Raw genomic sequence first — 13048 nt, 5'->3', positions numbered from 1 at the left:
GTTGTGGTTTTAGAATAAGAAAGTGAATGTCCTTGAGTGGCCCAGTCAAAGTCCTGAATTGAATCCTATTGATTTCCAAAATGACATATGGCTGTAATTGCTGCCAAAGGTGCTTCCAACAGATATTGAGTTCACAGGTCTGAATACTTATAGTGTTCAATGAACATATTTGATTTTTTTTCTCTAGAGTTTTGCAGACATTTACGGCAGACTGACAAATCTTTGGAAATCCTTAACCCGAGCATTCAGGTTTTCCATAAAATATCGTTTACAAAATTGTGTCTGCATCATTTTGTAATTCCATCACAAGGAGCATCTGAATAGTGTTGCCAGGCCAGTGCTGTATTACCTGTTTAAGCTCTTTATGCGACACTTTGAAAAATGACAGCATAACATCAATTAGCCAATGGGTGGTGCTGTATGCAAGGGAAACCATGACTCAAAAAAGGCTAGGTGAGGCAGTGCCAGTAACATCAAAAGATCAAAAGAAGGCAAATAAAAACATTGTTGCAAGTCAAGTGTCTTCATCCGTTAGCATTCTAATTTCATGCACATCTACACTATCTATCATTGAATCTAATGAAAAGCCGCAGTTCTGATGGCACTACTGTATCGCTTAATCAGGTGCTACTGAATTACTGAGGTACAGAAAAAATGGATATTGGCCTTTATTTGAGATCCTCCATTAATGATCTCAGCTAGATAAACACTGCCTTAACAGTTTTTCTGGATATTTATGTTTTGCAACTAGAATCAAGACTGTGTGCTTAAGAAATCTATTTCATATGATTGTTTTCAATTACTCTGTTTGTTTCTGGCAGTTTGCTTCCTTTATGCCATGAACAAGACAATCATTATCTTGTCTGAATATACAGCAATACAAATAGGCTTCTATAGGGATTTGGGAGTGATACAGAGCCCATTATCACCTTATCAGAGACATGATTTGAGATAACAGTAGTTTCAAGAGGATGGCTAGCTTGTCTGAGAAACAGTTATTATGGGGATCAGCCTTGCAGACATTCTGGTCATTTGAAAGTCATTTACGGGGATGGAGTCCGGTTGAGGGCAGGGAGCTGTATATCACAATTGAAAAGATCTAAATGTTTCAGATGGAAGAACCACTAGATGACCTAATCTAGTGAGCATTAATTATGCAAGTATTTCTTTTATATTCTGCATCACTCACCTTGATTTACAGTTTTTTATGTTCAAACTGTACGAAACCAGTTAGACAAAAGTGCTTTTAGGTGGACACAGAATATTTAATTAATTGGTTTCACATATGTGCTAACAGGAAACCAGTCTCTTGAAATAATGTATTTATTTTGGAAATTAAGGATGAGGCACATGGGATAGTGTGTGAAGCAGTTTAATCTCTGTGAGGAAATGGCTGTGAGTAAATAATTAAGGTCAATGTATTACACCTTTATTTTTAACAACAACAATCAATAATCTTTATTCAGAATGTTCCATGCCCAACTTGATATGCTCCAGTACTTTTCTGCTGCAGATTGTCTAAAAGTGCAAACTTAATTTCTTTCTAATCTTAGGAGTCAACATGATGGGACAAAGTAATGCAGTACATAAATGAATAAATGTCTTATTCACAGCCTCACTGCATTGTGAAGCACCAGGAAGTTTAAATATCCATTTTTGACATTTGAAGAGTCCCAGCATACTACTTCACGAGGTAAACAGGTGCTGTAGAAATGTCAAAATCTCTCATTAAGGGCTGCTCAGTGATCCATTGCATTCTCTATTGTATTTAGGAATTTTAAAAGAGAGGTGGATTGGTCCTCTGGGAAAATACACCATTGGTATTAATCTTCTTTTGAAGAGTTTTGATATTGAGATTTTACGTTTAGAGGAGACATCTTGAATATTAAACCCCAAATTTGTAGTCCGGTTATTTGTCTTCCTCCCAATTCAACAATCTTTGACATGATATTTCACTTGCACTGTGTTTTTCCAGCTGAGGATGTGATGTTAGGTACACAAAAGAGAGTTACAGAAAAACAGAAATATAGATGTGTCATCTATTTATCAGGAATTAAAGTTTCTAATACTGGGTTATGCATATATCATCTATCTGACTACAGTAGCTACAGTATCTATGGTTTCTCTGCCCTTGTAATCTCTACATTGCTGTTTATGCAATCTGACAGACATATGGTTTTGATATTAATTCACAGAAACTTCTTTTTCAAAACACTTTAGTTGCAATTTCTGAGTTACTTTACTCTTGAACTGCAAAAATATGGATTTTCACACACCACTTGATCAAATTACATAAATAACAGATCTTCTAACATATTTTCTAAAAGTAGGTGTTAGTCTAAGTGTCAAGGTGTTTGTAGAACCGGCTGATAAAATGTTGAGTGCTTCCTGTTTGCACATTCTTTTCATATCCATTGTTGAAAAACTGTGTATAGAACTCAGCTGTCCAGTGCATGTACTGTAACTGCATTAAAAGCTGAGAAAATGAACAGCAGCTAAGGTTCTATACCACCTGTCAAGCCAACAGCAAATACCAGATTATCTACACTATCATATGAAAAACAGCTAAGGGAATTTCAATGGTTTAGCACATGACATGGCAATAACTTAGTACGTATTCATTGACAGATGCCACATTCATCCTTGATATACAGAATGGATAGATGTTGACATATTGTTAACAGTTTTGTCATGGTGACAATTCAATTATAATGGTAGAATATTCCCTGCTGGTAAATTGGTCTATTTTGTAAAAATGACAAGCTTTGTTAAACAATGACAACTTATAATAATGAAAGTCACTATGTACACTGTTGATCTAAAATAATACAGGCAACACATCATATTTGTGAAATGTATGATGTAGGCTTATTGTCTAGCACTACAGTCAATATTTTTGGGATGACCCATTTTTCATTTTATTATCTAATGTGGGTGGAAGGTTAGGCTTGCTGGGATGAGCTCCATTTAATTCGCGACCCTGTATTGGTTGAAGCAGTTACAAAATGAATGGGTTGGAAGGTTATGAATAAGAGAGGGCATTCAGACCTAAACAGAGTTTTAGTAGACTTTTGATCTACTGTAAAGCTTCATTAGATACATATTATGTTCCATCACGCCACACCCGTGTGATTGATACAATAGGTGGTAAAAAATGATTTAAATATAATCTCATGGATGACGAAAAAGACTTGATTTTCGTAAATCAAAAATCATCTGAGCATTGTCACTCTGCCCCATACCAGATTGCAGACCTACCTCTCTGTCAAGCCCAGCTGCCACTGTGACAATGTCTCCGGTCTCGCTGTTGATGGTGAACATGTTGGGAATAGGGCTATGTGGGGATTGGGAGAGAATCCTGTATCGCACCATCCCATTGGCTGTTGTATCATCATCTGCATCGTTTGCTGTCACCTTCATCACGTAGGATCCTAATAAAGAACAAGATCATCCAGGTTTTACTATGTATTATTTTATATGTCACAAAGCTAGATGTACTGTATGTACATTTGAGATTTGTACTACAGTATATTGCAGTTGCATTCCTTAAAACATCAATTTTTCTCTGTTGTCTTTGCTTTACAATTTCATAGTAAAGCAAACAAAAAAAAATTAGATCCCACCCTCATGCTTAAAAAAATAAATGGTGGTGAAACAAGATGTTTTTATTCAGCAGGCGATTCTCTCCGAGTTCTCTCATGTTTTGTTTCTCATTTTACAATTTACATTTTTTAATCACAGGTCACGAACAGAATGTTGATGAATGCAAGAATTTTTAGTTTTTGACACCTGCCTCCACCCTGTTGGGAGGTTTGCTTACTCAATTCAGCAAATGCTACACATTACACATCATATTGAATTCTAGTTAGGTGGCTGATGAGAATGGATGAAGCTTTATCCTAACCTCACGTTCAGAGTTACAGGGGTTGTGAGCTCTCCATGGCTTTGGCCACACTTAGAAAACTTCAGTGCAGAACCTCACGTCCCTCAACAAAATGTAATGACTAGATAACAACCAAATCAGGCTATCTGTTCTATTTGGGATTTTTTCACATTCACGTTAGCAAACAGATGTGCGAGACAGGGCCAGTTCGCGCTGTTAGTTCAGCTGCAATCTAATTGCAAGTGATAGCACCATCATTTCAGTAACACCCCGTGCCACACTATTACTGTAACTGCAACTTCTATTTCAAACTTCATTAAATTTCAAAGCAAGATTTGTCACTTGCCCAGAGAGAAACTCGGCTCAATACAGTGCCGGTTTCAAAGGGGCCAGATCAATGTTTAGACAACTTCACATTCCCTTCCTCTTCCTTCCCCATCAAAAGGGGAATGCAGAACACAACGTGTCAAACATCTACTCATTAATTTCATTAAGTGAAATTCTTAACACGCTTAATCTTGGCTCCTTTGTATGGGTGGGTGTGAAAATGCTACTATGCGCCTGAAAGGATTAATTTCTCAGCCCCTTAAATTACTATTTAATTTGAAAACTAATTCAGCTCTGTAATTGGCTTTCCACTCAAATCGCTGGAGCTCAAAATTCAAACTTTTATAATTCATATGCATCTCATGGATGGAGCCACACGGACTCGCTGGGCTGTGGTATTATTTCTCGGCTCAAAGCTGCTTCAGTTTCTGCTTTGCTGGCCCTGTGCAATGACGGGTGTCTTCCTTAAATGTGCACAAGTGTGTACTAAAATGGAATACCCAAAAGGAAAACAATTTCAGCTGCTAGGCTGAGAGCGGTGAAAAAGGCACCAACTGCAGCATTATAGCCAGGCTTCAGTGTTAATACAGCAGGTGTTTCACTCTGGTGTAAGTGCTGTTTAAGATCAGACAACAGACAACAGTTTAGGTCGGTTAAAAGTGGGAAGGTTATTTTAAGGACAAGACCCTCTGTAACTGTGCCTTGTAGACTCGTGTTGGACAAATAGATGTTTGTTATTTAAATCGTGGCTTTTAACCCCCTACTGCTGTGCAAAAAAATAAACAAAATCTATTGTACCACCAGGTGCCACTGTGTGGTATGGATATAAATATCTCTTATGCCTGATTTTGAAAAGTTCTTATACGGTATTAGAAAATCAGCACCAAAAAGCTACTCGAAAAGAATGTATGCCTCTTAGACAACATATTGGATGTTTTTAGGAACGTCTTTCAAAAGCAATTGTTTAAAAGTTAAAAAAACTGAGCACCATGAAAGAAAGAAATACCTGTGTGTGCTTCCTTTTTTCCATGAGGTCTTTGCATGTGCCAAAGCGCCCGAGCAGCAATGAATTGGATTGAAACGAAATTTCTTTTTCAAGGAACAGAAGAGGAGAAAGGGCCAAACGAGACCTCGTCCAGCCAGAAACCCACTACACTGCCGTCTGACTGGAGAAGGGGAAGCTGTGAACCAGAGATGCTTTTTCACATGGCTAAGCACTATCTCGCTTCTCAGTTTACCGCTACTGAATGGTCCAGTGACTGCCTGAAAGCCTCTGGGATGGGATTTATAAGTTTGATCCACAGATAAGGTTGAGTGTCTTTTGGAGTAAACCAAGGAATAAGTTGTCTGTTACAGCCTAAAAGACAAAGGGTCATATTGATGAAAGCACTGCGCTAATGTGATACAATTTTGTAGCTTTATCTAATGGAAATCATTGGTTATTATATTTAGAGTTTTTGATTTGCATTTGTGTTGTCCTTTACATGATATTCTCTTTCTCAAAGTCTTTTGCTTTCATATGAAACCTGACTATGTAGTAATACAATATGCAGTAGGAAAAGGAAAGAGTTTAACCAGCTGAACAATGCTTTTCACTTAATAAAACAATTCTCCCTCAGAAAGTAGAATTAACAAGACCTTTGGCAGTTATAAGAGGTTGAAGCCCCTAAAACAATTTTCTTAATTATCTTTATGGAAGGCCTCTTTTAAAAAGTCTTTCCTCTATTTGCTAAGAAGAGAAAATATAAATACATTTTCAAAAAAATCAAACACGATAAACTCTGAATAAAGGCTGAAAGACAAGCTCAAGGTAAACATGCAGTAAAACATTGTGCCTTACTTCCTCTCAGGGATGAAGAGCAGTGAGACTGACTTGGAGACATTCACTTGCCCACCTAAAGGGCGATCAATAGGTTTCGCAATCCACCATGATAGAAGCAAGTTTTTGGAGACTCAAGACTCCAGGCAGCGTCGAATGTAGTGATGAATGTTTTGCTGCTGCAAAGCAGTGTGTCCTGGCAAAGAGTTTATCTAGTCTGGACCCCACAGTGCACCTTTCCCAAACATCTTACTAACGTGCAAAAGACACTTGAACGTATGACATATTTTACTTTTGTTGTTTTTCTTGTCCATGAACACATTCAAGCTTTTTGACAACAAGATCATGTTCCTCTGTTTAGCTCTTTGCTCTTTATGGAGGAACCATTAGGGTACTTCAAGACATGCCATTTGCTGTCAGACTAGCCCAAAGTTTTCTTCTGATCTCTAACTTACCTCTCTGTCTTTCAGAAATCGATCCTGCACACATCACTGCATGATATATACAAAATATATCAAAGAGCCTACTGTATATACAGTATGTTCTATACGGGGTTCCTGTAGGTTTTGCTCTTCCATTTAAGCTTGAATAAAACCACATGTAGTACTTTATAAAAGGCTTCTACCAAAGTTTGGCTTAGATATCGATCTTTTGAAGCTTTCATCTTATCACCAAAAGGCAATAAAGCTAGTGAGAGAAAAACCAATAGGAGATATTGTGATCTAGAAAAAGCACTTTAATACTATGCCTTTGCCACGTCAGTTTAAATCCTCAAAAGAATCTTCTTAAATGTGCAGAAATCATGTTACCAGATATATTGGTGGGTGTTCAGTAGAAATAATCTTTATATAATGCTGTGAAAATATTGTGCACAGTATTCTAAATGAGGTTTAACAATTACAATATATAATTTGAATATAACATCATTTAATTTAAATCATATACTTTTAACAATGTATCCAAACATTTTTTGCTTTATTGTAATTCCCCATTATGTCTTGAAGATGTAATTGATGTCTCAATTTAAATAACTAGCATTTAGTTCACCATTCAGCATTGACCATTTAGTATTGATTGCTTGCAAAAACCTGCACTTGTCTTTGTTAAACTTCACCTGCCTGGTCTTGAATTTTATCTAAATCTTGTTGAATTTTATTTTCTTCTTTTCTTTTAATTTCTTCTATTTGACCCATTTATTAACTCTACCAGTATCTACATTATTGGTATAAACAAACTGGTATTGGAACAGCAGTGGTCCTAGTTCAGATCCCTGTGTTATTTCAATATTACATTGACTCACTTAATCACCAATTATTTGTATTATTTTCTATGCAATAAGTCCCCAAACATTCGTGTTTCCCTGACTGCCTACAGTTCCACCTGTAATTTGAGAGTTGATCTTTCAAAAGTCTTTGACAATCCAAATGTATTATATATACCGTATTTGTTGTTGTGTAAATGAAGTATTGTAGTGAAATATGAGAGCAAAGGTCTGTACTCTACTACCCATTTTGTCGGCTAGTTTATATTGAAACCTACCCAGCCTCACATGTTTATCTCAACATGTGGCTTTTATATGGAATGGGAACAGGAACAGAATGGGAATGTCTGTTCTGACAATGTTTGGCACTTTTTAACGCAAAGCTTCATGGGTAACTGGAACGAGCTACCCAGACACATGTTGTTGAAGCTGATACCTTGGCTTCTTTCACAAAGCAGCTGGATGAGACCCTCAGATCAATTTACCTGCTAACAACCAAATGGGCTAGATGACTGAAAGGCTTCCTCTTGTTTGCAACCGTTCTTCTGTTATAATTGAAATATTGAATATTTGGATTCCCAAGTTGTTTATTTCACAGCAGGAATCTGCACTTATGCATTTAATCAAAAACTAATTTGATTTTTTCAGGACAGTGAAACAATAGTGTAACTAAAAAGCATTTCAGCTTCTCTGTTGAGAAATACAGTAATCGTGATCAGCATGTACCAATGGATTACTGTAATATGCTGTTAAGTATTTAGGATTTTTACACTTTTTAACTTCTGAATGCAACAAACAAAATATGAAAACAGTCACATTTTTCCTACTTGTCACTACAGTGACCAAGGATAATTACAGTCTTGATAATAATACCTGTTTCACATTTTTCAAATCATGTGAGCAAATACATATACTTTATTTGAAATTTTTTTCAAGCTACAGTACTCTCTTCGAATAATAAGTTATTAAGTGCAGAGTTTCAGCTTAGCCTTTCTGTGAAATTAATGTGATTTCTGCAACCTATTACCTCCATACATTTTACAATCAGCTTTGTCATCAGACTTGGGTACTTTCATTTGTATACTGTACCGACTTCTATTGGCTACTTGACACTTGCTGGTAATTTGTCATGTGCCTGTGTGATGTGATCATCATATTACTGTAAATATCATCACAGTGGTTTATTTAATGCTACCACAGAGTTTTAGCAGGGCAATACAGACTTTTTTATTTTTCTGAATAACCCCGAAAGTGTTTAGAGACAATGATTCAATTTTCATTTAAATGTCTTTGTGGGCCTCGGCTCATGTGATCACTACCAGAAAGTGAAGTCCATTTTCACACAATTCTAGCTGAGTTATCTTGTCTGATTGCTAGTGACAATGGGTTCTTTGCAAGGATCTTGAGACAAAGATTCAATCAATGCAGTGGAAGGACCAGCATCTCTAACCCCTAATAAAATGCACGCCTATGACGATTATGTCAAGCATCTTCTGTGATTCAATATAGGTATTTCTCAGCAATTACTTGCCAAACAAAATTTAATCACTGCTCAATATAATGCTGACTTACAGAGCCAGTCAATACTATGCACTAAATATGGACAACACACAAGTTCTCAGACCTAGGGTTGCACAGGCTGCCACTCAGCAAAGAAGGTTAAGACCCAAAGCCTTGTCTTAGTCTCAGGTGGCCTACTTGTTCTAACATGAGAAGTCTGCATTGTGTGGTACAAGGTTTCAGGATGAATTTTCCTTAATGAATGCCATTGACCAGCAGTTAAAGGAAAAGACAGAAGAGCTGTTATCAGAGATTTGCAAACCTGAAGGATAAATGTCCTTCAGAATAGCAAAGGTTGTTGAGATAAACTATGGTTACATTGTGGATTAAACGGGGAGATTTGTTTTGCTTGATGTTGTATATGTTAGTTTTTAAAACCTTTTGAACACCCTTTGTAGGAGATTAATTTTGGACATAGGAATATAGGGTGTCCAGTATGGCAAAAACGAAAATGAAAGTTATAAACCCTCATGCATAAATAAAAAGAGCCAGTGCACAAATTATTCTTCCCCAAGTCAACAGAATTACTAAGGTAAAAAAAATACAGAAACAAATCAAATTCAGCTTCCTGTTGATAGCCTCCAGCAAAGGTCCAATTAATGTGTGGAAATGAGCAATTTCTTCAGGTGAGGTAGAGTAAGTGTGTATATGAGCTAAAGCACCTTGAAGAAAACATAGCTAAGGCATTCCCAATGCTGAACTCAGCAAAGCTGCAAAGTCTGCTTCAAAGAACCCCATTCTGTGTACTAGTCAGGAGTCACTAGGGGCCTGGGGTCTATGCCTGAGGAACTTGCATTAGACTGCTGTCAGGCAGGAGCGTGTGCATTGATGTGTCGGGAGCTTTTCTAGGCAATTTTACCAGCCTGCAACAAAACTCTAGATTCCGCAATGTAGGATCCTGAGACCAAATTTTATACATTCACCAAATGGATTTAATAGCTTAGGCTGTTAATTTAAAGCTCCATAACACAACGTTATGCAGTTCTCCTTAAGATGATAATTTCCCTAAACAGCCATTACAATCACCTTAAGTGGAAAAGCATGACATTATTTTAAACTTTTGTTTGGAAAACGGGCTGGTATAAGAGTCTCTGGCGCATTGCTACTCAGTTTGTTGCTCATGTAATATCCTGTCTAAAATTATGATGTGCATGAATCTCTTTAACTGGTTTTCATCTTGATTAAGTTACTGATTACAAAGTACAGGGTAGGATCCTATTCAGCAGACAGGTCTTATAAGATCTCCTACTGGGATACCTTGTTGCACTGTCAGTGAGTGATGATGATTCTAACATTACCTATTTTTTAAAGCTGTAAATGACACTTGGACATTATAGATACATTTAGGATTTGTTCTATAAAAAGAGCCCCTTCAATCATACTATTATACAAGCAAACAATTGCTAAGCAATGATCGGTAAAGGTATAACAGCAGGCTCTATAAAACACGGTTCTGTTTCACAAATATCTTTACAACAACATCTGCAGGAAAAGTGGAAGTCTTCCATCAAGCTCATAGCTCAAAGAGTTTTTATTATTATATTTTTACCTGGCTTAGATCCTTCATCCACTGATCCATTGTAGACCTGGTTGTGAAACTCCGGCCTGTTGTCATTCATGTCTATCACATAGATGTAGAGATCAATGGGATTCTCCACTTTGATACCATTCATGTCCACTGCATGCGCCCTCAGCTGTTGGAGACAAAGAAAGCCCACAGTTAGACTATTCAGAACCACATTCAATTTCCTTTGGAAACCCCAGAGCCTCGACAGGGATATTATCACAGCGCAGAAATGCTCTAAAAAATCCACATGAGTGTACCAGAACAGTAAAATCACTGACCTAAAACAAAAATATAAAACATTAATTAAAACTATTGTTTCAGTTTTTCAAGTTTTTCAGCCATTACAATCACCTTAAGTGGAAAAGCATGAGATTGTTTTGAAAACGGTCTGGTATAAAGCTCTCTGGTGCATTGCTCCTCAGTTTCTTGCTCAAACAGTTATTTTAAGCATTCAGGTTTTAAGAGTACAATACTATTAATTATTATTTCCCCACCATGTTTTAAGGAAATCTTTATTCCCCATAGTTTTGGTAAAGATATACATAATTTTGATCTGTAAAAAACACAGTGCACAATGACTGCACAGCACTACTCTACTGTACATGCACTGGACTACAGGGACCTTAATTTAGAAATCGAGCAAAGGAGGCAGTTTTTTACATGAGGGGTTGTGAGAGTGGAACACGTTACCAACTTATCTCATGAAGCTGATGCCTTGGCTTCTATTGAAAACTTCTGAATGAAATCATCAGATCAATTATCTAGTAGACACCAACCAATCTACCAAGGCCAAATCATTTTGTGTCATTTGTACAGTAACCTTTCTTTGTTATGTTTTTAATAGATTTTGACTTGCGGGTAAACTCTTGGATTCCAATCAGTTAAGTTCCTATTCTGCAGTTATTAGTGAACTGCAAGAGGCAGGTATGGTCTGTTACTGGACAAACATCTAACAGATCACATCTGCAGGACACAACAGATCAAGTCTTCTGTACACTTCACATAGATCTATAAATATTGAAAATGGTATTACTATCTTCTAGTCTCATCTCAGAAGATCTCAGAAGCTAATTAAGTTTTGACCTAATATTGTATGCTGGTAGACCTGACCTGAAGATCTGAATTTCCATACCAATGCCCCAGCATGGTGAAGGATGACACTGTTCCTAAAGTTGTGAGCCTTTTTAAGGAGATATTTAACTATGCTGCTGATATGGCTGCTTGGCCATTAAAGATCCCATGGCGTTGATCACAAGGGTAGGAGGGGGTGTTACCCTGGTGTCCTGCCTAATACCACTTTAGGCTTGCACAATCTGGTCTCCTTAAATGTTCCCCTTAATTCAAATGTTTAATTCTCCACCTGATTTGCAGTTAAGTGAATAGCTGTCATGCATAACCCAGGTGGATTTAGCACTCCTGTGGCAGATCAAGTAGTTGTCTTCCACACAAATGAAGTGCTGTGGATTCTTCTGGATGTAAATACAAATGTAAGCAATTACTAATTATTAAAGAGTTTTATTATAATAACATGTTCTATTTTTTCTTTACATCATCTGTTGCCATAACAATTGCCTGTAGAAATGTTGTGATGGCCATTTAAAGCATTGGGATTTCTAGATTAAGCTGAATACACGTTACCTATACCTTCTTTCATGGCATTATTAGTTAATTACAGAGGTACAGTATGCCAGTAAGCCCAGCTGAGGAAACCTTTTCAGAAACAGGATCACTGAATGTCACAAAAGCCACTCAAATAGAAAGAAAACTTAAGCTTTTAAAGTTTGAATCCTTCCACAGTATCATTCTACTCTGTTTTACTTTACATAAACATTCTTCAAAAGACTTGTATTCCCTGCTAAATGGAAGAATGTGAACTTTCATCTGTTTTGTCTCCAAATGGTCTGTCCATTAAGCATCATCTTTCCTGTAGCTGCAATCATTTGCTTTCTTTAATAAGGAAAGAGGCTGGAATTACCATTCATTGAATCTAATAAAATATTTATTTTTTTTCCACACTCAGATCGACTTACTTTACACAGCAAGGGAAAAAAAGACTTTAGTAACTTTGGCTTTCATGATTTCAGTATTCTCAGCTGGATGTTTGATTCCTGGTGTTCAGATCCATGTGTTGTTCTTCCCTCTGTTTGAATACACTTGATTCGCACCCTCAGGAATGTTTACTTAGATGAATATGAATAGGTAACATAATATCTTCTGCTGAGTTTTCATCTCAGTTGAAAAGGTCCTCAACACATCAAATGGAAGTCAGTAAATATTTCCTGTAGTTTCTAATTTCACTTAAACATGAAAATGTATTTAACATGTAGTTGCATAGAGGCCTAATATTCCTTAAAAAATTAAATATACCACACCATAAGATTTAAGTGGACTATAATCTAAAAGTTATATATACTGTACCATTGCCAAAATTCTTGTTTTAAATTGGAAATTACCCTAATTTTTAATTTTTTATTTAGTTTTCTAATTTGGTATTTCTGTATAATAATTGACTTGGCCCATCATGATGACTCTTGTACCATGATAGGATGAGAAAAGAACATATGCTCTTTCCTATGGAAATGAAAACTATCTGCCAGTTTTCGTCCCATGAACCCCAGAGATAGCGTACAA

General features: G+C 36.7%; 1 protein-coding gene across 1 annotated transcript in view; it reads right to left on the bottom strand.

Moving 5' to 3' along the window:
• The window catches only part of cdh4 (cadherin 4, type 1, R-cadherin (retinal)), a 387156-nt gene that overhangs the window by 53828 nt on the left and 320280 nt on the right, over positions 1 to 13048 (bottom strand). Inside the window, exons 7-8 of the mRNA XM_015364922.2 lie at positions 10400 to 10544; positions 3259 to 3431 (exon numbers count right to left, since the gene is read on the bottom strand). Of these exons, the coding sequence (XP_015220408.1) occupies positions 3259 to 3431; positions 10400 to 10544 (318 nt within the window). The remainder of the gene's footprint in view (positions 1 to 3258; positions 3432 to 10399; positions 10545 to 13048) is intronic.

Source organism: Lepisosteus oculatus, chromosome 16, assembly GCF_040954835.1.
Source record: "Lepisosteus oculatus isolate fLepOcu1 chromosome 16, fLepOcu1.hap2, whole genome shotgun sequence".
In the NCBI taxonomy this organism is placed as follows: domain Eukaryota; kingdom Metazoa; phylum Chordata; class Actinopteri; order Semionotiformes; family Lepisosteidae; genus Lepisosteus; species Lepisosteus oculatus.
This window is presented reverse-complemented; position numbering and strand designations above follow the sequence as displayed.